This window comes from Panthera uncia, assembly GCF_023721935.1.
Source record: "Panthera uncia isolate 11264 chromosome A3 unlocalized genomic scaffold, Puncia_PCG_1.0 HiC_scaffold_11, whole genome shotgun sequence".
NCBI classification, from domain to species: domain Eukaryota; kingdom Metazoa; phylum Chordata; class Mammalia; order Carnivora; family Felidae; genus Panthera; species Panthera uncia.
The window spans coordinates 61,838,887-61,864,668 of NW_026057578.1; the positions used below are offsets into that span (position 1 = coordinate 61,838,887).

Below are 25,782 nucleotides of genomic sequence, written 5' to 3' on the forward strand. Positions count from 1 at the left end.
ACAGATCTAGGAGATGGAATTATTCAGATGTGTTTTATACAGTGGAAAGTGGACAAGTATGCCAAGTTACTCATGGTTTCCCAGTAAATATATTCAACACTAAAATGGGAATGTTTTTCACGATATTTTCGGTTCTATTCCATTACAAAATATTTTTCTCTGGATTGAAAATTATTTTTGGTACCCCACCTATGTTCTAATAAAAATACCAAATATTTATTGATGTATTATGTGCTAAGCACTTTATAAGTATAATTTATTTAATTCTTATAACAAGCTGTGAAGTAAGACATTTTATTGTTCCCATTTTACAGATTGGGAAACTGATGCTTACCATGTCCTAGGCAATCTTTATACACACATTGTTAGTGCCATATATATATATATATATACACACACATACATATATATATGTAGTTAATATATACATCTATTTATATGTTATAAATTATATATATAGATATATATTAGATATTTATGTAATATATAAGGTGCTTTATATATATTAACTTTTTTAATTCTTATAACAATCCTATGAGGTAAGTACTAATATTATCCTTTTTTTATCCAAGAGGAAACTTAGGTGCATAGAAGTTACTTAACTTGCCCGAGTTTGTGCTGAAAAGTGAGTGATGGAGACAACTGACACTGAGTATTCTGCAATTAGTGGCTGAATGTTTAGCCACTGCCCTATATGGCCTCTCTAATCTGGCTTTATCACCATTCTGATATACTTAGCCACTCATCTATTCTGTCTTCTCCTCAACCATGCAACATTTAAATCCACCTCTGCTTGAGAGCAGGTATCTGTGTGTGTTAGGATGTGTGTATGTGTGTAGTAATAACAATTTACATAGCACTACATATTTTTAAAGCAAACCCTATTGCATTGCTTCCACATGCCAACTTGAGTCAAATGTTGCATTCCAGAGGCCAGTCTGGTCCCATCCATAACCTTTGGTTTTGTGTTTGGACCAGTCTGCCCCAAGGCTTCTCCCGAATAGTTCTCCAGACCTTCCCCTCAAATGGATGCAGGCCCAAGACTGAAGATTCTTGAGAGAATACTAATTTGATTCTTCAGCTTTTTGCCAGGAATTCTGGCCAACTTTTCTTTCCTGCAATAGTTCTGGTTCTTAGCTATACGCAGCTTATGCTAGGTGCCAACTATGGTTCTTAAGGTTTCACCACAACCATTAGCTAGTTTAAACCCCACGGTAACTTTTGGCACCTGGGTGGCTCAGTTGGCTAAGTGTCCAACTCTCGATTTCAGCTCCAGTCATGATCTCACGGCTCGTGAGTTCGAGCCCCACATCAGGCTTTGCACTGACAATGTGTAGCCTGCTTGGGATTCTCTGTCTCCCTCTCTGTCTCTCTCCTGCTCCCTCCCTCTCTCAAAACTAAATAAGTAAACATTTAAAAAAACAAAACCCACACTAACCCTATAAGGTAACTATTATTATCCCCAATCTCAAGATGTTAACATTAAGAATTTTTGAGGTGTGCCTGGGTGGCTCAGTCAGTTAAGCATCCGACTCTTGATTTCGGCTCAGGTCATGATCTCATGGTTCGTGGGACTGAGCCCTGGGTTGGGCTCTGTGCTGACAGCGTGGAGCCTGCTTGAGATTCTCTCTCTCCTCCTGACTCTCCCCCGCTCATGTGCACTCTCTTATTCTCTCTCTCAAAATAAATAAATAAAAATTTTAAAAAAAGATTCAGAATATTTGAGTAATATGCCCAATATTGTAGAGCTGACAAATAACAGAGTGGGCATTAAACTTTAGATCTTACATACTTTTTGTGATGCAGCTTGTAGAGTGACTGGAACATAGAAGTAACTCATTATTTTCCTATATCTTTTTTTTTTAATGTTTATTTATTTTTGAGAGGGAGAGAGAGCACAAGTGGGAAAGGGCAGAGAGAGAAGGATACACAGAATGTGAAACAGGCTCCAGGGTCTGAGCTGTCAGTACGGACCCTGACGTGGGGTTCGAACTCATGAACCATGAGATCACTACCTGAGCCGAAGTCGGATGCCCAACTGACTGAACCACCCAGGTGCCCCATTTTCCTACAACTTTCTTTAATTTTTTTTTAATGTTTATTTATTTTTGAAGGAGAGAGAGACAGAGTGTGAGTGGGGGAGGGGCAGAGACAGAGGAAGACACAGAATCCAAAGGAGGTTCCAGGCTCTGAGCTGTCAGCACAGAGCCCAACACGGGGCTTGAACTCATGGACTGTGAGATCATGACCTGAGCCGAATTTGGATCCTTAACCGACTGAGCCACCCAGGCGCCCCTCCTACATCTTTCTTAAGGGACACACTGGCTAAGTGTACAAGGAGGTGACTTAACAAATGTAATTACTGATTAATAGGAGACATCTCTGTCAATTTTTTTAAGGAAAATTTATGAGATGATCTCAAAGTGTTTTTATAGTTAAAGATGGATTTCAATTATATATACTTCATGTTTTTTGGAGATGGAGTAGAAGAATACATGAGATTTTTTTTTTTTTTAAAGAACTATTTTTGCACCATTTTTTTTTTCCATCACAATTTCCAAGTAACTTTGAATATTGAAGCTTGTGAAGAAAAAGGCCTTATTGAAGTCTTGGGCAAATACTGCTATAAGTGGGAGAGGTCTTTAGAGGAATTTGAGGAATGGTGTTGGAAATATCTCTAGTATGCCAAATATAAACTCTTCAGGGAAGCTGAGATTTAAGTAGGTTTCCTACTTTACAAGTATTACTGGTTAGTGTTCTGAGTTACGGAGGGAAAAGAGAAAGTTTCTTTTTATGTTGAAGTGAATGCTGTTTCCAATGGGTTAGGTTTTCAGTAAAAAAAAAAAAAAAAAAAAAAAAAAAAAAGGATGAAAATATGAAGAATTTTCCCTTTAGGCATCTTAGGCATCAGCATGGCCCACATAAACTAGTGCTGCTGTTACCTGATAGAGCATCACTGTCTGGGATTCCCTGCCATGACTGCCACTTGACCTTCCTTTTGTGTATATGATTCCTATGAGGTGGGCTATGATTCTCTCAAAGGACTGAGGAGTCCCTGGACAGCATAGTATTTGCCTTCATATAATGGCCCAGTACAACATCATGACCATCCTATTTAAATTACACATCCCCTCAGTCACTCTGTTGCCTCACCTAATATTTCTCACTACCTGACAGGAATTATACATATACTAACAATGAGATTTGCAGGCTAATTTAAATGTCATTTTGGGGGGGGAGGGGGGGAAACTGACCAAAGATATTATTTATTATAAGAAAATAAAGAAAAATGGTGATAGAGTCTTTCTAACAGTGATGGGTTCTGTTGGGGAAAATTGGGAAGAGATACTTGGTCAGGAATTGCTGTCCACATCGGTGAATGTGAAGGTCCTAAAATATTCTGCCTAAAGTGACCAATCTATTAAACAAGTGTATTTGTATACGGTGCTTAGAACACTGAGTATTAAGTGTGGTGGTGTTAGGATCCAACATCAGTGACATACTGTCTTTTGCCACTTGCTGCTAGGTTTACTCTGGCTACAGAGGGCACTTCTCTGGTATTAAGTCCAAATACTAGGTTTAGAATTTGCTACTGCATTTATTATTAAATAAGTAGCCTGTTTGTAAAAACTCCTATTTTTGTCCAAAGCCTGATATAGGGCAGCAGATTATTTCGTTTCTTTTAGTGACTTGGTGTGGATTGGTTGTGGAATGGACCCAAGGCTTACCTTATACTCTACGTTGTGAAAGTAAAAACTTACTTGAATATTTCCCGCATTGCTTTTGTTTTTTGTATTTTGCTAAGTTATTTTCCAGCCTGAATGATTATAAAAACAGTCACCCCAAATCAAAGTATTGCCTTTCCTACTACCCTTATGTTTAAACTCATTTTAAAGTGTTGTAAACGTTGTTGGATGTACTTAATGTGTATTTACTCTATGCAATGTGAAGTGCTCAGTATTTATGATCTGTTATATAGACTGTGGAAACAGAGGGTTTTTTCCTTTTGTCAAAGCTTATCTTTGGTTGTAAATAATTTTTTTGGACAGAGTTGACACTTTCATCTGTTCATTCATTTGCTCAACATACATTTATTGAATTTCTGTTACATGGTATTCATTACTCCTGCCTTAATCATTGCTATGTAAGTAAAGAATACACACAAAATCTGGGGGGGAGACTTCTTGGCTTACTTACTATCTAGTGGTAGAATTATGTGAGAATCTCAAATTCCAAATTTAGCCTCTCTTGGCTATACCTCTGTCTCTGTGCTTCGTTCTGTGGTATATTCCTTGAGAACATGCAACTTAAAATTGTTCCTGCTATGAATGTTAGTGTGACTTTAAGTTACCAATAAAAGATGCCTAGGTTAAAAGAATAACATACAGAGGTGGGGGCTGCCTGGGGGGCTCAGTTGGTTGAGCATTCGACTCTTGGTTTCCGCTCAGGTCATGATCCCAGGGTCATGGGATCGAGCTCCACATTGGGCTCTGTGCTGACCATGGAGCCTGCTTAGGATTCTGTCTTTCTTTCCCTTTGTCCCTTTCCCCCCATTTGTGCTCTTGCTCTCTCTCTCTAAAAACAAATTAAAAAAAAAAAAGCATAGCATAAAGGGGATAGAAATAAAGACAAATGCTTTCCAACTAAGAATTCTGTGGTTTTATGTATTGGGGACTTATTTTCATATGGTTCTGTATAACGATATGCTGTGTGGAATTTTTAAATACCAAAGAAGCTGTGGTTCAACTCAAAGAGCACTAGGGAATCAGAACATGAAGGAAGACTCAAATCCCAACCATGTCACTGGCTGGGAGCATAGGCTAATACAAGGCATAGTCCTTCTGAACATCAACGTCCTAATCTTAAGGATGAGCATAGCAATTTCTGTCTTATGGTGTGGCTGTGAAATGATGTAGTGGGAAGTTTCTGGTTCCTAAGCACTAACTAAAAATTTTTTTAAAGTTCTCTTCTATTCCCCAAATTATTTTTCTTTCCTCTGAGATTATTTCCCACTTTTATGTTTGTTATTTTTTTTTCAGGTTGTAAACTTTTCTCAAATTTCTGATGATTTTTGGTGATCCATTCATATTTAAAAATGGGACATCTGAAAAGTTGACCAGGAATTGTGTGTAAATAGTCAGTGCTGGTCAACTGTCAACCTTTGTTTTAGGGTGAGGGGGTGGGAGACTGCCTATTACACCCTGAACCCATAAATGCCACAGTTGTTGGATTGGTGCCCTCCAAACAATTTTTTCAGTTTTGTAAGAGAAGAACAATTCCCATTTTCAACAGGAAGTAAATGCTTAGCTGCTGGACATTTGGCACATGGGGATAAGTGAGAAGATTCCAAGGAGTTAGTTGACTCTAAGGTTACATAGTTTCATTAATACCCCCTATTTTTACCCCATCCCCATCACTCCTGATCTAGGTCTTTGCTGGATTCTGTGGGGAAATTAGCTCCCCGGGGAAACCCAGGACCCTCCAGTCCTAATTCTAGACTATGGTTTCTGCTTCATCAAAAAACAAGGGGATTAAATGAACATATGCACATTTAATGGTGAGCTTGTCCTTGTACTCCCAACCTTCCTGTCTTACGTAGCTCCTAAAATGCCGGCACAAACATTTATCCTATGCGGGGAGATTAAAAGCCTCTGGAAATCTTATCAGCCCAGGAGGAAAGAGGAAATAATGCTGACAATCAGTGGTTCCCCAACAGAAAGCTCAGCCAGATCATCTAATGTTAAAGTTCATAGTCAATAAGCCCCATATATGTGCTAAAACATCTAGGCAGCTTTTTAGTCCCTTAACCTTAAATGTAAGCAGGCAGCTCATGAATGACCAGACATCTAAGGAAAGCCTCTAACATGAAAGAGAACAATCAGAAAACAGAACAAAACACAACATTGTTTATGCAGGGAAAAGGAAATAAACAGAACAAACAAAATCCTATCAGTTAATATTCCCAAAGAGAAAAGATACTGCACCCCTGAAACAAGGAATATTCAAGGAATAAATAAGAACTCTTGCAAATTAAAAACATGGTAGAAGAAACAGTAAACTTAATAGGTAGGTTGGAATATAAACTTAAGGTAAATACCTGGGAAGTAGAGCAAAAAATGTTAAAAAGATGGAAAACAAGAGAGAAAAGATTAGAAATTTAGAGAACTAGTGCAGCATGTCCAAGACCTGAATGATAGGAAGTCTCTGGAGTGGACAAAATCAATGAAATGAGGCATGAAAATTTTCCAGAATTGAAGGACACAAGATCCTAGATTGAAAGGTCTACCAAGTACCTAGCACAACAGATAAAAATAGTTTCTCCCAAAGACACATCATCATGAGAGTTTACTACAGACCAAAGAAAAGATTCTGCAAGCTTCCAGGTGGGGGGAAAACAGGTTATATGTGAACAATCAGGAATTAGAATGGGATTTTTAAGACATGCAAGTTTTCACATAACCTTCTTGAAGAATCACCAGAAGGATGTGCTCCATTAAAAGGAGAAAGCAAACCAAGAGAAGAAGCCATAGGATTCAGGAAACAGGAGCCCCAGTGTGGGGAAAAGTGGAGGGACCTTCCAAAGAAGACAGCTGTGTCTTGGCAAGAGGGGTATCAGTCCAGATGAGTGCAGGTCAGAGACTCTGGAAGCAGCTTAAAGAAGATGAAATTGGTAGAAAATCAGGCATGAATGAACATCTTGAGAGATGATTTAATTTGGGATTTAGTTCAATAATTAAATTTAATAACTAAATTAAATGATTAAGTTCATAGAAAGCTAGATAAATAAAAGAACAAGACACTTAACTCTAGGGGGAAAAGTTATATAGCATAGGAAAAAGTAACTATGGTTTATTACGTGGTTCATCTCTGGGTATCATCCACAGTCACAGTAACACTAATACTGAATAGTGAATTAACCAAAGGTAAGATGTAAATGTATTGGAAGAATGGGAGTGTATCTGTGTTGATGGTGAGGAGATCAACGAGCCAAATCCTCATTCTCCTTAAGGGAGTAAGTAGAAAATCACTAAACTAAAAAAAGTCAGCAAAAAAGAAGCTTGTTGTTTAGATCATGAAAGTAAATATAAAGAGAATTGCCAAGAGTGTAATTATTTTTATTAGCAAATCTTATGGAACTAGTCGGTACTTTATGTGTATTTATGGCTTTGATAAACATAAAAACAAAAGAAAAATTAAATCAAATTGTGAAGTAAATGGACTTGTACAGTCTTTTGAGGGGAAATCTTCATAATAGAATGTTTCCATGAAATCACTATCTAAACAAAATAATTTATTTTGAGTTTTCAGGGTATATCAAAAAGAATCAAACTTTCTGGGTTATATATTTTGAGGTTAGATTCATTCAGGATCAGGATTATTACATGTCCTTGATGAATTATCCCATTTATAATTGTTGACATTTTATTGCTGATACAACTTTTGGCATTAAGATCTCTTGTCTGATTTTGATATTGCTTGTAGGTAATACTTGCTTGAAATATTTTTCTGTTCCTTTACTTTCAACCTTTTAATGTCATTTTTTCAGTATGCCCCTTTATATATTATATAGCTAGATTTATTTCTTTATCCAGATAGTGAGATAATCTCTTTAAATATATCTGAAATAATAATAAATGCATTCTGTTTCTACACATCATGATGCTGAAGTTTTCTTTATCTCCTCCCCTTCCATGCCTTTTTCCCCTTCTGATGCTTCGCATGCTATAGATTGAATTTCTGTAAGCGGTTATCCTTAACTCTTTAAAAAGAAAGGCCAGTACACATACTTTATATTGCAATAATAGAACTCGAAACTGAATGTGGTAAGGGAATAAGGAAACTTTAGGGAGTTGGTGGTAGTTACAAAAAAATAATTTCTATATAGGGTAGCATTGTGGTGGGGGGTTTGGTGAGGAGAAGGATGGGAAACCCGTAGCTGTGGGAGCTGAGCGTCAAAAATACAAGTACGCAACTGTTAGGATGGCCAGCACCGAGTCTTCTTTAGAGAATAGGCTTTAGAAACTGGGCATTTTCTAAAACAGAAACACCTCCTTCAATTTAAACTTTGAATTAAGCGCTTGAAATTTGGGTAATTATTCAGCTTTGACGGATCCTAGGAGTTGCTAAATGTTGTATAAAACCATTAGAAGCCATATAATGGAAAAATGTCAGGCAATCAGAAAGACTTCAATTGTCTCATCTTGTCTTAGAACTAGTAGTGTTTCCATCATTATCACAAAACCACCTCCTTGGAAAGCCTGAGGATGTGTGGGAATGGGCTGCAACAGGGTTTGCTGAATTCACATTTTGAGTAGGATGATTAATAAAACTGAAGGAGATCTTGCACTGTGGAGAATAATTCAGCTCCCAATGACTTAGTCTGCCATGGCTTTGCAACAGCAGCAGGCTTTTTAAAATTCATAATATAGGCATGTTTTCATAAAACAAAAAAATACAGTTTTGAAATCTAGACCCAAAATGGCACTGTGTCATTTCCACTGCATTCTGTGGGTCATGGCAAGTCACAAAGCATCCCAGAGTCCAAAGGAGGGACAATGGACCTCACTTCTCAATAGGAAAAGTGGCATGTGCATATAGGGAGGAAGGAACTGATGGTGGCCATCTTTGGTAGCTATCTAAGCCTGACTAGTTACTTTATTCATTCAGACTCTTGCATTCCTGCTTATGTCCTTGCTCCCTCCCCTACACTGCAGCTGACCTCACAAAGGTCATGAATGACCTAATTAGCATATGTTTGCTTATATTATTTATCTTACAACATATTACTTACATGTATCTTTCAATATGTTACTTATATCTAATTTTTTTTGAGAGAGAAAAAGAGGGAGGGGGGCAAAGGGAGAGGCAGAGAAAGAATGTCAAGCAGGCTCCATGCTCAGCGAGGAGCCCGACATGGGGCTCATCCCATGACCCTAGGATCATGACCTGAGCCAAAATCAAGAGTCAGATGCTCAACCAATCCGCTGAGCCACCCAGATGCCCCTAGTGTTTTTTACTAGAGAAGTTTTCAAACATACAAAATAAGCAGAATATTATAATGAAATCATTACCCAGCTTTAATGATTATTAACTCAATATCAGTCCTGTTTCATCATACCCGGACTCACTTCTCCTTTCTTATTTTATATTGAAGCAAATGCCAAATATATTATTTGGCAAATGCCAAATATAAAATAAAATATATTTTGAATATTTTATATTCAAAAATAGAATGTATGGTATCTATTTATATATATATGGAAATATCCATTTGTATATTTAGATAATTCTGTTTTTGGACATTTGTGGGTTTTATTTTTACCATTCAAATTATAACACTGCAATCACTACCATATGTTTTTAATTGATGAAATACTAACAGATTTTTGACATCACTTTAACCTGTTTTCTTATTTTTATCCTCACAACTTCCTGTAAGGTAAGTAGAGCAGGTTATATTATCCTTATTTTATCAACAAGAATTTTAGAGCACAATGTCAAACTGTTGAATAGTAGAGTGAGAATTAGAACCCAGGGGGCGCCTGGCTGGCTGAATCAATACTGCACATGACTCTGGATCTCAGGGTTGTAAGTTCGAGCCCCACGCTGAGTGTAAAGATTACTTAAAAATAAAATCTTAAAAGAATTAGAACCCAGATCTCTTGAATCTAGTTTGTTCACTTAACTTGCTAACTTATTCATAAAAGTAATACATGTGTATGATAGAAATATACTGCTATATAAATAACCCTTGAACACCCATTAAGTATTAGATACATGCTGGACACTTTCCTGTTAAGTATTGTGAGATAAAGGTTACCGCTTTTACAGATGAGGAATGGAGGCTCAGAGAAGTTGATGACTTACCCATCATTACATAGCTCATGCTTCTAATTTAGGTCTTCTTGCCTCCAACTTCAGTGCTCTTTCCACTTTTCCCTACATTAGTATTTCAGGGGCTGCCCTTTTTTTTTCCAAGTTATTTTATTTATTTTTTGAGAGAGAGCAGGGGACGGGCAGAGAGAGAGAGGGAGAGAGAGAATCCCAAGCAGGTTCTGCACTCTCAGCACAGAGCCCAACGTGGAGCTCAAACCCATGAACCGTGAGATTATGACCTGAGCTGAAATCAAGAGTCTGATGCTTAACAGAATTAAGCAACTTAAGTTGGTGGCTTAACCAAGCCACCCTGTTGCTCCAAGGGCTACCTTTTTTATTTATTTATTTATTTATTTATTGAGAGAGAGAGAGAGAGAGAGAGAGAGAGAGAGCATGAATGGGAAGGGGCACAGAGAGACAGAGACACAGAATCTGAAGCAGGCTCCAGTCTCTGAGCTGTCAGCACAGAGCCCAACATGGGGCTTGAACCCACAAGCCGTGAGATCGTGACCTGAGCCAAAGTCAGTCGCTTAACCAACTGAGCTACCCAGGCACCCCAAGGGCTACCTTTTTTTTTTTTTAATTAAAAAAACCCCAAAATGACTCTTTGAATAGGTGCTTTTAATTAACTTGTATTCGAAGTCATACACATATAATTTTCATTTCCAGCACATTTAGCCTCTTCATTTATAACCTTACATCCCAAGTCTTGTAAAATAGTGTGTGTGTTGTGTGATGCCTTTTATAGTGGAAAGTATAAAAATCTTTTTTTTTTTTGGTAAGGTTATTTATTGCTTGCTACTGAGCTTTTAGAGTTTTACTGTATGGCTGATATGTGCAACATGTTATGGAGGATATAAAGGGTCCTCACACGTGAAGTCTGTCTTTAAGCAACTTTAGTTGGGAAAATAGTACAAGGTAGAGAGTCAATGCCATAGGAGCAGAAGAAAAGCTATTTGGCAGCAGTAACCACACTATCCTTCATATATACATAGTGCTTTACAGATGTAATTTTATTTAATAATCTATAATATACTGAATACCTACTGTGTATAAAGACCTGTATTAGGGTATGTAACAGTGAGGCAAAGAGAGAAGTCTTCTGCCCTGTTAACACTAGAAACCCAACTTCAGAAAGAGAAATTTGACCAGATATCTCTATAGTCCTTGCCTTAATTTGCTTTGCTATAACAAAATACTACAGACTATATAGCTTATTAACAACAGACATTTATCCTAGTTCTGGAGGCTGGAGATCTGAGGTCAGGGGTATAGCTAGGTCAGGTGAGGGCTCTCTTCCCTCAGAGGTTGCAGACTTCTCATTGTATCCTCACATGGTGGAAATGGCTAGGGAGCATTCTGGGATCTCTCTGATAAGGATAAGGGCACTAATCCCATTCACGAGGGTCCCACCTTTGTGACCTCATCACCTCTCAAAGACCTCACCTCCTAACACCACCACAGTGGGTGTTAGGATTCCAACATGTGAATTCTGGGGGGAGACACAAACATTCAGATCATAGTATTCCATACTTGGCCCCTCAGATTCATGTCCTTCTCTCAAACAAAATACATTCATTCCCTCCCGAGAGCCCTAAAAGTCTTAATAGCTCTTCCAGCATCCACTTACAAGTCTATAAAGTGCAAAGTCTCATGTAAATCATGTATGGGTAAGACTCAAGGTATGATTTATTCTGAGGAAATCCCTTCCAGCTGTGAACATGTGAAACCAAACGAGTTATGTGTTTCTGAAATACAATGGTGGGACAGACATAAGATAGATATTTTCATTCCAAGAAGAAGAAATAGAGAAAGAAGGGACAGCAGGTTCCAAGCAAGTTTAAAACCCCACAAGGCAACTAACATTAAATCCTAAGGCTTGAGAATAATCTTTAGATGTTCAACCCTCTGGGATGGAGGTCCTAGCTTCTGGATCAGCTGGGGGTGAGGGGTCTCACCTTCTAGACCCTGAGGGGCATTTGCAGCCCAGTGGCTTTGCAGGGCAGCTCTCATGGGTTGCAGTTGCACACTGATGGTTCTACCAGTCTGGGGTCCAAGGGGTGGCCCCACCCCCATGGCCTTGATTGGGAATTGCCCTGGTTGGGGTTCTCTGGTGGCCTTGCCCTTGAAGTGGCCCTGTGCTTGGGTTGTACGCTTGCAGCTCTGGGCAGTTTCATCCTTCCAAATCTAGGTGGAGGTAGCCATGCTCCCAGTGGCTCTGCTCGGCAGGGGTCAGCCCCCCATGGCTTTGGGAAACATCACTTTGGTTTGGTTGGAAGTTGTGTGGCCTGCTGAAACCCAGGAAATGCCCCACCGCAAGTTTGTGAAATTGAAGGGGCGGCTCTGATGATTTCTGAATTGCATTTAGGGTCCTTCCCCCTTGCCTTGAAGAATTGCCCGATGTCATAGCCATAGCTCTAAGATCCCATCCTGTAAAATCCAAGTCCAACAGCCAGCCTCATTCCTTCCTCTTCAGTTCACATGGACTTTTCCTTCTTCAGTCGCTACCTAACTCTTTGGTTCAAACCCATACTGACCCCTTAATCAAAAGGTGGTTTGGTCACACCCTGTCCTCTCTTGAACAGACTTTCCCATTTCTTTCAATATGGAGATGCTGAAAAGTATCCAGATTTTTAGGTTCTATTTCCTCTTTGATCAACTATCTTTAAATCATTTCTCTTGTCGCATTTTACTATAAGCATTCAAGAAGAATTTGGCCACTCCTTCAACAGTTGGCTTAGAAATATTTCCTCAGTCAAATATCCAGTTTCATCACTCACAAGTTCTCTACCTTCCACAAAACCCCAAGACAAGAATCCAATTCAGCAAAGCCCTTTGATGCTTTATAGCAAGGATCACCTTTCCTCTTGTCTCCATTAACATGTTCTTTATTTCCATCTGAGACCTCATCAGAATGGCCTTTACCATCCATCATATTTCTACTAATACTCTGTTCACAACCACTCAGGGATTCTCTAAGAAGACTGAAGCTTTCTCTACAGCTTTCCTTTTTGCCTTCTGAGTTCTCACTGGAATTGCTTTAAATGCAATTTAAATGGTCTGTTCGTGGCAATGTAGGTTTTTGTACCGTGCACCTCAAAATTCTTTCAGCTTCTACCGATTACCCAATTCCAAACTCACTTCCACATTTTTAGTTATTTGTTAACAGCAGCACTCCATTCTCGGGACCAATTTCTGTCTTGGTCTGTTCATGCTGCTGTAACAAAATACGACAGACCGCATAGCTTATGAACAATAGAAATTTATTTCTCACAATTCTGGAGGCTGGAAGTCTGAGATCGGGGTGCCAGCAATGCCAGGTTAGGGCCCTCTTCTGGGTTTTAGACTTCTTGTATTTTCACCTGGCAGAAGAGGCTCGGGAGCTCTGTGGGATCTCCATTATAAAAGTACTAATCCCATTTGCTAGAGTCCCACCCTCACATTGGGCGTTAGGATTCCAAGGTGAATTTGGGGGGAACACAAACATTCAGACCATAGCAATCCTTTTAGGAAAGTATTCAGTCCTTTTTTTTTTTTTTTTTTTTTTTCTCTCAAGACTTCCATTTTTTTTTTTTAATTTTTAATGTTTATTTATTTTTGAGACAGAGAGAGACAGAGCATGAACAGGGGAGGGTCAGAGAGAGAGGGAGACACAGAATCGGAAGCAGGCTCCAGGCTCCGAGCTGTCAGCACAGAGCCCGACGCGGGGCTCGAACCCACGGACCGTGAAATCATGACCTGAGCTGAAGTCGGACGCCCAACTGACTGAGCCACCCAGGCGCCCCAAGACTTCCATTTTTTAGAGCAGTTTAGGGTTCACAAAAAATTGGGTGGTGCAGAAATCTCCCATATATTCCCTGCCCCCACACCTGCATAACCTCTCTCATTATCAACATCCCCCACCAGACTGGTACCTTTGTTAAAATTGATGAATCTACATTTACACATTATAATAACCCAAAGTTCGTACATTCCATGGATTTGGACAAATGTCTAATGACATGTATCCATCACTAGGGTATCATACAGAGTATTTTCACTGCCCTGAAAAGCTCTTGTGCCCTGTTTATTCATCCTCCACCTCAGTTGCATCCTTGTCAGGTTGGCTTCTTTCGTTGAATAATATGCATTTAAGTTTCCTCCATGTCTGCTCATGGCTTCATAGCTCATTTCCTTTTAGTGTTAAATAATGTCATTGTCTGGGTGTACTGTGGTTTATTTGTCCGTTCACCTACTGAAGGACATCTTGATTGCTTCCAAGTTTTAGCAGTTATGAGTAAAGCTGATGTGAACATCTGTATGCACGTTTTTGTGTTGACATAAGTTTTCAAGTCCTTTGGATAAATACCAAGAAGTGCGATTGCTAGATCATATGGTAAGAGTATGTTTAAGAGTATGGTAAGAGTTTTGTGAGAAACTGCCAAATTGTCTTCCAAAGTGGCTATACCATTTTGCATTCCCGTGAGCAATGAATGAGAGTCCCTGTTTCTCCACATCCTCAGCTCCACATCCACTAGCATTTGGTGTTGTGAGTGTTCTGGATTTTGGCCACTTGAACAGGTATGTCAGTAATCTTTTTTTTTTCTTTTCGCTAGCAAAATTTTACAGATCAGCAACTTGTTTGTGGGTTTTCCTGGCAACCTCAGCAATATTAAAAATTGAGCTTAAGTCTCCATGAGTGCAAAATTTTCCTTAAAAATATAACGTAGTTACACTGTAGAGGCGATGATTGTCAGCCCACTGCCAGTAGTGGAAGAATGTAGTGTTGGCGTGTACCTGCCAGTTGGTTTTTTTGTTTGTTTTGGTTTAAAGAATATCCTAGACTGGAGACAGTGCTTGTCCAGCTGCTTCTATGCAGTGCCATAGTCTATAACAGTAACTCAATAGAATGCTTTAAAAAAATTTTTTTTCAACGTTTTTTATTTATTTTTGGGACAGAGAGAGACAGAGCATGAACGGGGGAGGGGCAGAGAGAGAGGGAGACACAGAATCGGAAACAGGCTCCAGGCTCTGAGCCATCAGTCCAGAGCCTGACGCGGGGCTCGAACTCACGGACCGCGAGATCGTGACCTGAGCTGAAGTCGGACGCTTAACCGACTGCGCCACCCAGGCGCCCCAATAGAATGCTTTTAGACAACAGTACTTGCTTATTAAATGTTTGAAATATTTTCACAAAAATTAAAGATGATATGGGGTCCAGAGAATGTACTTAGGAAATATCTATTTATGTACCCAAATACTTGAAACCTTTTCTAGAAGTTAGATCCCTGCAATAAATGGTCTTTGGAATGCTGCTCTGGGGACAGGCAGTTAAATTAATACATATGGTGACAATGGAATGTTTCACACTTTTGTTATCCAATAGAAATATAATCTGAGACACATATGTAATTTAAAATTCTCTATTGAACAAATTAATAAAATGAAAAAGAATTTAATATTTTATTTAATGCAACATATTAAAATATTATTTCAATGTGAGTCAACATATAAAATTACTGGGATAGCTTATACTTTTTGTACTGGTTTTCAAATATGTGTATTATTGAATTACCATATAAAATTACTGGGATAGCTTATACTTTTTGTATTGGTTTTCAAATAATATGTGTATTATTGAATTAAGTGTGTATTTTACACTTACACATCTCAGTTCACACTTCAAGTGAATCCACATTTTAAGTGCTTTTGGACAGCACAATGCTGTTATTTCCCAGCCGTCAGTCACATTCTGAACCGTTTGGAGGCAAGAAGACCAGTGTGCTGTTGAAATAATGAATGCCCTGAGCCAGTGCATACCGTACATCATCACTATCAGCTTTCTGGGTGTCAGTCCCTTAAAAGTAATAGCCATATCTGAACAGCAGCCTTGTACCACTTCCTGAGGATTATTACACATGGTCTCTTGAATAAGATGTGCATTGGTTTTGTATTAAATACAACTCTTCCTTCAGAATCCTCTGCATTTTCTGCAAGAATTCCAGCTTATTTAAGGCCAGCTGCCAGCTGCATATCTTCAGATAACTCCCAAATGACACTTCAATCTGCACACTTCTCAGACTTACTGAAGAGGCTGTCTTTCAGATTCTATACTTGACAATTTCTCTTTCCACGGTCATGTATTGGAGCTTGCCAAGTTATAGTGTGGCCCAGATAGAAAGGTTGTGATAAAGCCCCGGTACACAGAAAACACGCTGACTTGTCGAAGACAGCAAATGTAGTGGGACGTGTAGGAAAGAACCAGTTGTAGTTGTCGGTGTGATTTTCAAAGACATATTTGTAAGTTGTCCTCATCTGTATCCACAGGTCACTTTTCAAAAGATTTATTTATTTATTTATTTATTTTGAGAAAAAGAGAGAGAGTGTGAGCAGGGGAGGGGCAGAGAGAGAGGGAAAGAGAGAATCTTAAGCACGCTCCGCACCGCCAGCATGAAGCCCAAGGAGGGGGAGAGGGGGACTTGATCCCACAAACCCAGATCACGACCTGGGCTGAAATCAAGAGTCCATCACTTAACCCACCGAGCCACCCAGGCGCCCCTCCACATGTCACTTTTAAAAATATTAAACAACCTAACAATCTATCATTTTTAGGACTGTAGGGCTCTGCTTTGTCAGTGTTTGGCCCAAGTCTCTTTCAATAATGCTCATCTTGGATTGTCCAAGGCTGATAGAGTCAACACGGATACTGTTCTTAATATCCACGCGTTGCACTTCTGAAATATTTAAGAAATCTTTTCTTTTTTGGGGGGCGAAGGTAATGGTGATCAGGGTCTTTACCTCGGTGTTGAATGTTACCTGGCCACATAGTTGTCAAACACAGTAAATGCTCCCAGCAGCATACTGGTTTAAAAACAAACAAAAAAAAGACACACCCTTGTAAGGGTTAAATTGTAGTGTAGGGCTAACGCTTAGCTTGAAAAATAACAGCTTTGTGTTGACCCTGAAGGTTAAGAGATAACAGCCTTGCTTTGCTCTTGTAAACTACGCCTCATACTCTTGTAAATTAGGCTTCACTAATTAAGGAAACAAAAGTTCAAAGAAAAGAGCATCAGAGGCAGGGTCAAGGAGATCCACTGGTTGCAACTTAGAGGCAGAAAGTCTAAAATAAACACCTCATTAGGCAACTGTTTCTAACTCATCTGGAAACTGTTTCTTTGTTCTGTTCCCAGGTGATGATAAAACGATGTGATCGGTTATAAAAACTCTGTACCCCGGCTGTTCGAGGCCACACTCTTATCAAGAGTGTTGGTCCCGATCGGTCGGCCTTGCCTCTCATTGTAATAAACTTTGTTGTGACTGTCACTGGTGTCCATAGCATTCTGTTTCAGGAGTCGTATGGATGCAACACCCTGGACCGGGTCCCTGCAGCCCACCCAGTCTGAGGCTAGGGTCTCCCTCCCAGCTGGGACACTCTAGCCATGAGAAGCCGCTTCTCTGTGGTTCTGAGAAGTGGGTGGGGCTGGAGCTAGGCATCAGCTGTTGGGGCAGGACCGGGGTGCTGGGGTTTGAAGTGCGCTGGAAGTTCTGGAACACCAAGCCACAATGAAACTGAGAATGAGCAAATATCGAGGGACAGACAGCTATAATGTTGACCATATTTCAGCACTCAGAAAAAAAGAATTTAAAATTGAGTTTTATGTCACAGTTGTGTATTCACTACCTAGTACCCATTTTTTATGTTACTTTGCACTGGGTCCTTTTTAAGGCTTTTCTTTATTTTACTTATAGTAGTCATTTGAGTAATTTACTTTAAATCTCCAAGCTTTCCACCCCCCCTTTTTTTTTAATTGAAATTTTAGTTAACATACAGTGCATATTGGTTTCGGAGTAGAATTCAGTGATTCATCACTTACCTAGACACCCAGTGCTCATCCCAACAAGTGCCCTAACTATCCACCACCCATTTAGCCTATCTCCCACTCACCTCCCCTCCAGCAACCCTCAGTTTGTTCTCTGTCGTTAAGAGTCTCTTGCAATTTGTTAAATCTCTGAACTTTTTATTTTCTACAGAACTTTAAAAAAAATATGGAGATTTTTTTTTGATTCTTTGTGCTCTACACTTTGGTGGATGTGTGTGTGTGTGCTAACATGAGTCTCTTCTGTACTCTACAATGTATGAGAGTTAAAACTAGCTAGAGTTTTTTGGGGGTGCCCTAGGTGGCTCAGTCAGTTAAACATCTGACTCTTGGTTTCAGTTCGGGTCATGATCTCAGCTTCATGAGTTCAAGCTCTGCATCTGGCTTGTGCTGGCAGTGCAGAGCCTGCTTGGGATTATCTCTCTCTCCCTTTCTCTCTGCCTGTCCCCTGCTCGTGCTATCTCTGTCTCTCTCAAAATAAACAAATTAATTAAAAAAAAAACCCAAAAAACAGAGTTTCTACTTAAACATGCCACCTACAGAGCTTGTGAGAATATACCACTTTCTGATATCATTGTGACTTTTCGATCAACAAATCAAATATGATATTTGAGGTCTCACTATTCTCTTAGATTTAAATTACTGTTCTTAATATGTGTTGACCAGTAATTCATAAGTCAATGAAGAAAATCCTATGGATGAGCACTCATGTAGTATAGATTGCATTGTACTAAAAGTATGAAACATTTGGTATGTTATTTGGTTAATTTTTAAATTTTTAAATATGCACTGAAAGAGGCCTCAATGTGATAAATTGTATGTCATTCATATCCATTAAACTACTTTAAATATTCTTAAAAGAATTTTATGACATTGCAAGATTTTTTAAGTCCCTTTCAAAAGAGAAATATGAATTTTTAGATTTTCTCTGTTTTTCCTCACTTTACAGATGCAACAGCTTGAGAGACAAGTTATTGATGCTGAGCGTCAGGCAGAAAAAGCTTTCCAACAGGTAGGGTATAATTCTAGTTAAATTTTTTTCTCTCTACCAATATAAACCTTGTTTTGCCCAAAACAGTCCTCAAAATAGTCTTTAACCCTTCTCTACATCTTATCTCTTTGACTGTTCTGTGAGCTGGATCCAGAGAGAAAATGGAGAGTCTAACGTTATTTTGCCCCTTAACAGAGTTCCAAAGGATAAAAATGCATCCATTAGGAAGTCTTCTTTCCCGGAAAAACCAAATATGACTTTCAAGGCAGTCGTAACCATAATGAAGTTTTAAATATAAATATGTTCATAGCAGTTTCTTTGATAGAAATAAAGAGTTGGAAATAATATGAATGCCATATTACAAGAGAATGAATAAGTGAACTGTATTCATTCCATGAAATAGTAAACAACCATTACAAATAATTATTACAGGGGCACCTGTGTGTCTCAGCTGGTTAAGCATCTGACTCTTGATCTCAGCTCAGGTCATGATCTCACAGTTTGTGGGTTCAAGCCCCACATCAGGCTCTGCGCTGATGGCATGAAGCCTGCTTGGGATTCTCTCTCTTCTTCTCTCTGCCCCTCACCTATGTGTGTGTGTGCACACGTGCTCTCCCTCTCAAAATAAATAAATAAACACTAAAAAGTAATTATTACAAAAGACATACTAATATAGAAAAATGCTTAGAGTTATATTAGGAAAATATGAACACAAATTTTTACTTAGTATGTTAATAGGTATTTGGGAGAAAAGTCAAACCTTTGATAAGTCACTTAGTCCTGTCTGGGCCTTGCCAACATTAAAATGAGTGTTTTCAGTGAGCTCACCAAGTGAGCCTTAAAGTTTGTCTAATGAGTCTCAATCCGTAGCTTCACATTTTATGAAAAGATCCTTGTCAAGTTCAGGCAAGTCAGGATTTTCAAAATTATTATTTTTTTCTAGGAAGTATATATTTAATTTCTTACACATGTTCTAAATTTGTCATGTTTCTTCCCAAACGTAAGTACTACCAAATCTTGTTTTCACCTAAAAGATTTAATCTTGTATAGTAGATTGATTTAGTGACCTGATAAATTTCTAAATAAACCCAGTCTAACCTAACCCTTGATTTTCTTTAATTAGTTATACTCAGGGGCGCCTGGGTGGTTCAGTCATTTGGCCATCTGACTCTTGATTTTGGCTCGGGTCATCATCTCACAGTTTGTGAGTTCAAGCTCCACATTGGGCTCCGCAGTGTGGAGCCTGCTTGGAATTCTCTCTCTCACTCTCTCCCTGGCCCTTTGTCTCTCTGTCTCTCAAAATAAATTTTTTTTTAACTTTTTTTTTTAACGTTTATTTATTTTTGAGACAGAGAGAGACAGAGCATGAACAGGGGAGCGGCAGAGAGAGAGGGAGACACAGAATCTGAAACAGGCTCCAGGCTCTGAGCTGTCAGCACAGAGCCCGACGCGGGGCTCGAACTCACGGACTGTGAGATCATGACCTGAGCCGAAGTCAGACACTAAACCGACCAAGCCACCCAGGCGCCCCTCTCAAAATAAATTTTTAAAAATACTTACACTGAAAAGAAATTCCTAAAATTTTACTATGACAAATTTCAACTAGTGCAAGAGTAGAGAAAATAGTATAATGAACCCCCATCACCAGCGTTAACAATTAGTCAACTCAAGGCTAATCTATACCTCCATCCACTTTATTCTTCTCAACCCCCACACCAAGTTATTTTGAAACAAATTCTAGACATCATATTATTTCACCCATGAGTATATCAGCAACTAATCTAAAAATAAAGACTTAAATCACAAGTGTAGTACCATCATCACACCAGTAATTATTTAAAACCTCAAATTTAGGTATTGGTAGAAGTATGAGTAGTAATGGTAAGGATTGATGCTGTGCTTGGTTTTTTATATTGTTTAGCTGGTAAGACCGAATGGTAATATCTCCACTTATAGCTATAAAAATCCAATAGTTACCAGTAAACTCATAAAAGGTCACTTACATTCTATGTTTATGTCACTGTCTGTCATTCTGTACTAAAATGTCTTTGTCTTTTTCTATTGGAGGCTCTGTATGTATATGTACCTGTTTAGCCCGACACCCTACAGCACACATTTGGCAGTTTGTCTTCTTCTCTCTCTTGTCTTTCTCTTTACCTCCGTTTCTGACTTTGGCCTTTCTTGGTGACATCTCTCTTTACCTGTATATCCATGCTTGTCTTTCTGTCTGTTCTTCCCTATCTTTCCCTTCCCTTTCTTTCCTTTAACACCTCATAGTATAGGAAAAATAGAAGGAAACCGAGGATGGTTTTGTCTTGCCTTTTCTTAAATTAAAATTCTTAATTCATATGTGCAGCATAATTGTTTAGCTCTGAAAATTTAAGTATTTTTATTTGTGATTTTTGGGGTTTTCTTCTATGATTCACTAGATCTTAAGAGCAAAAAAAAAAAAAAAAAAAAAAAAAAAAAAGAATCCCCATTCCCAATTTAAGAGAAGCAAGCCATGGCTGTTTGTAACCATTAGGGCCCAATCACTGATCTTCATAAACTAACAGGAAGAATTTCTTATTTGAAGTTGTCCTTTGAGGATATCACGTATAAAGTTATTTAATTCTGTGTGCTATATTTTACAGCAAAAAGACACTGTGATTGGCTAAATGGCCTTAAATCAAACCTCTCCTCCCGTAAAGAGTGAGAATTGCAAATCTCCCAAAATTTCTATGTAATTTAGCAAAATCTGTAGGTATCTGTATACTTATATTACACTATATATTATTGTATATTATACATATTATACATTGTATGTTATACATTATATAAATTACATATTATACATTCTGTACATCACACATTATACATCATATTACATACATAATGATTCTAAAAGTTTATAGGAAATACAAACAGAGAGCAAATAAATCTCATGCACTGATTATATTACCTTTCTTTCTCAAGGCTAAGTAAATGTTATTAATGTAGAGTAACTGAATCCTTTGCTATCTTTAACAGTTTCCATAGGACTGTGCCCTATCTGCTGTTTACGTTGCTTAAATTCAGCTTGTCCTTTGTCATTTAGTGAGATCCTAAGACTTAAACTGTATTTATGTTAACCAAAAAGGAACATTTCACTGCTAAAAGCAGTAGTTGGCTAAACCAGCTCAACTCTGCACCTTAGTGGTGTTCATTTTCCCTCTTGTTTTTAATGACTGGCATTACTTTACCTGTGCAACCCTTAAATAAGTTGGCTATAGAAAAGAAATCATACATTTTTCCAAGAGAAATCTTGGCAATCTTTATTCTTAATACTGTAGCACCTTTTCATTGTAGTTGTTTAAAGTTTTGAAAGCAGAATGTGTAAATCTTATTGTACTTGTATTTCTGGGAGATGGATAAACAGCAAATTGCACATGTGGGAGACACTGATACAGAGGATTCATTCTCAAGTATATGATTAGGTGTATATTCCAATCTATTACACCAGTTTATGCTAACCAGTAAGGGGCACATAATTTCCCCCATAGAAATTTGTGTTGTCATTCTGTCCTTCTGGTCTCAGTTCCTTCCCTGTGTTTGATGCAGACCTGGTAGGACCTGGATTTTAAATTCCCTCTTGGGGCTCCTGGGTGGCTCATTCAGTTAAGCATCTGACTTTAACTCAGGTCACGATCTCATGGTTTGTGAGTTCGAGTTCTACATCAGGCTGTCAGCTCAGAGCACACTTTGGATCCTCTGGCACCTTCTCTCTCTGCCCCTCCCCTGCTCATACACGCTCTCTCTCTCTCTCTCAAAGATAAACATAAAAACATTTTTTAAAAATTCCCTCTGGCCATTCTAATATGCAGGCTAATATGCCTTTCTGTAAAGTTGGTTCTTAATAAATGATTACTACTCATTCACGCTAATCTATGGGACCTTATAATGATTTGCTTCATTACGTGGAAACATACTTTATCCAGTGCTATTCCTTTTCACCTTCCATGAGAATGGTTCTGGCCTCACTGCATAAATTCTAGAGCACTATCTCCAAAATAATTGTGTTTAAAATGTGATTGGGGGGCACCTGGGTGACCCAATCGGCTGAATGTCCGACTTTGGTTCATAATCTCATGGTTCGCTGCTGTCAGGTTGTCCGCGCAGAGCCTGCTTTGGATCCTCTGTCCCCCTCTCTCTTCCCCTCTCCCACTTGTGCTCCCCCCTCCAAAAAGATATGATTAGAATAATTGTTTAATTTGCAGTAAATTTTGAATAACTGGTAAACAGTCTGAGATTCAAAATGCCCTTATAATTCCTTTCTTCATTCTATGTTGGAATGATCAGGTATTTTTGTCATGCCATTGCAACATATATATAGAAAGAGAAACTTTCAACCTCCACTCAAAAATACAGTCACATCTTGGGGCGCCTGGGTGGCGCAGTCGGTTAAGCGTCCGACTTCAGCCAGGTCACGATCTCGCGGTCCGTGAGTTCGAGCCCCGCGTCAGGCTCTGGGCTGATGGCTCGGAGCCTGGAGCCTGTTTCCGATTCTGTGTCTCCCTCTCTCTCTGCCCCTCCCCCGTTCATGCTCTGTCTCTCTCTGTCAAAAAAAAAAAAAAAAAAAAAAAAAAAAAAGTTGAAAAAAAAAATTAAAAAAAAAAAATACAGTCACATCTTAATTATCTGTAGTGGGGTAGGGAGGGATGAGGTTAGAACAGGGAAGAAGGAAAGAGTAGCGTAGGTAATTACAACAGGAACAGTATTTGCAGCTCCTGCTTTCTTCAGGGTGGGCAGGAAAATGAAAAACAGCATTAGGAGTCGTGTCAGTGTACCCAATACTACCCTCAAGGTTTGACGATTCACCAGAAGGACTCACAGAACCCAGAAAAGTCGTTATACTCATGGTTATGATTTATTACAGTGAAAGGATATAGAGTAAAATCAGCAAAGGAAAAATACACGTAGAGCAGAGTCCAGGAGAAACCAGGTATGAGTTTCCAGTTGTCCTCTCCCAGTGGAGTTACACAGGGGTGCACTTGATTCCCGTCAATGATATGTGACAACGTACAAAACATTGCCAACCAGGGAAGCTCACCTGAGCCTTGGTATCCAGAATTTTTATTGCCCTGGCAGTGGGGATGGGGTGGTAGTGGTGGTGTCAGTCTTGTAGACATGGAATGCATGCAAGACTGACCTTAGCTACTCAGAATCCATCGCTGCACAGGTCAAACTGATACAATGTAGCCCAGGACCCTGGGTGAGTGGGGGAAAAAAAAAAAAAAAAAGGTATTCACCTTAAATCACATTGTTGACATAAAATATCTGGTGTGGTCCAATATCTCAGGTATGTAGAGTCTTATCAGGCAGGATATTACCAGGTCTCAGAGGTTATTTTTTCCAGGAGCTAATCAAGGACCAGTTCTTTTTTGGGAATGTGCAAGGTTTGAATACCCCAAGTCTGCTGAGTTAACCCTTTACTGCAAAATAGCTCAGGGACCTCAGAAGAAATAAAGGCTTTGGGATAATGGCTGAGGAATGTGCTGAGATGTGTGGATGCAACCAGAGGCTCTCCTGGAAGAAAAGGAGAAAGGTAGCCTAAAGTGCAAAGCATTCTTCACCAGAGGATATCCACATATAAGTAATTGCAAGAGTTTCTTTAGCAAACAATTTGAATTTGCAGATGTTTGTTATTGGCCAGTCTCTGAGTAGTTAAAATTCTTACGTGGTTCAGGTTAAATGAATGGAAAAAGAACTGGGCTATTTTCTGTGTACTTGTAGTGAGTTATTTTTAAAGGCTGCTTGGGGGGCGCCTGGGTGGCTCAGTCGGTTAAGTGTCAACTTCGGCTCAGGTCGTGATCTCAAGGTCCGTGAGTTCAAGCCCCGAGTCAGGCTTTGTGCTGACTGCTCAGAGCCTGGAGCCTGTTTCGGATTCTGTGTCTCCCTCTCTCTCTGACCCTCCCCCATTCATGCTCTGTCTCAAAAATAAATAAACGTTAAAAAAAAAAAATTAAAAAAAAAATAAAGGCTGCTTGGTTTTTCTGTAGGCCTCTTATCTTTTCGGAAGACCTATTATTCATACTAATTACCAAGGAAGGTTAGTAAATCCTGAAGAACTTGATCCTAACAAGACCACTTGGCAAGTCGGTTGCCTGTAACTACTTTGTGATCCTTCTCCCTAAGAGGTTTTGCCATTTTTGTCAGTATTTTTCTTGCTTAGAGAAGTTTTGTTTATCTAAAAGTAATGGTTGAATTAAACAGTTGCACATGACAAAGATTCATCTAAGGAGCTCTAACTGTAGCATTCATTCATAAAATGAGAACACTTTTCAAACTGGACATATTTTTCAGGGGATAAGAGCACTCCCAAATCAGTTTTCTAGGACTGTAGACCTTTCCTAAGCAATATTAGGACAATTTTATTTTTATTTATTAATTTTTTTTCAATGTTTGTTTATTTTTAAGAGACAGAGAGAGACAGAGCATGAGTTGGGGAGGGGCAGAGAGAGAGGGAGACAGAATCCAAAGCAGGCTCCAGGCTCTGAACTGTCAGCACAGAGCCCGATGTGGGGCTTGAACTCAGGAACTGCAAGATCTTGACCTGAGCTGAAATCGGACACCTAACCAACTGAGCCACACAGGCACGCCTTATTTTTATTCTTTTAAGTTTATTTTTATTTATTTTGAGAGAGACTGAGACAGAGCGAGTGGGGGAGGGTCAGAGAGAGAAGAAACAGAGAATCCCAAGCACGTTCCCTGCTGCCAGCACAGAGCCCAATGTGGGGCTTGAATTCACGAAACTGCAAGATCATGACCTGAACCAAAGCCAAGAGCCGGTTGTTCAACCGACTGAGCCACCCAGGCACCCCAATATTAGGGCAATTTTATGTGGCAGTCCAGTGTTCGTAGGGTAGCTTGCTCCAACTTAATAAAAGGAGACTATAGGTATAGATCTGGTGATAGTTATTTATATTCTTGTTCAGAATCTTCAGCTTTTCTTGAGGTTTGTAGGAGCAGAACAATTTCTTCCCTTCTAGTTTCTTTGCCTTGTCTAATAATTAAATTGACATAAGACAGATTAACAGGAGT

General features: G+C 39.0%; 2 protein-coding genes across 2 annotated transcripts in view; one reads left to right on the forward strand and one right to left on the reverse strand.

Annotated features, from left to right (window-relative positions):
* The window catches only part of PLEKHH2 (pleckstrin homology, MyTH4 and FERM domain containing H2), a 114,478-nt gene that overhangs the window by 10,516 nt on the left and 78,180 nt on the right, over positions 1–25,782 (forward strand). The window contains exon 3 of the mRNA XM_049650217.1: positions 18,682–18,744. Coding sequence (XP_049506174.1) covers positions 18,682–18,744 — 63 coding nt within the window. The remainder of the gene's footprint in view (positions 1–18,681; positions 18,745–25,782) is intronic.
* Positions 15,597–16,200, reverse strand: C1GALT1C1L (C1GALT1 specific chaperone 1 like; the record flags this gene model as incomplete). Its single annotated transcript, XM_049650216.1, is given in 5 exon segments — positions 15,597–15,655; positions 15,658–15,798; positions 15,801–15,962; positions 15,965–16,014; positions 16,016–16,200. Coding segments are annotated over 5 exon segments (597 nt in total), but the record flags the coding sequence as incomplete, so codon positions are not given.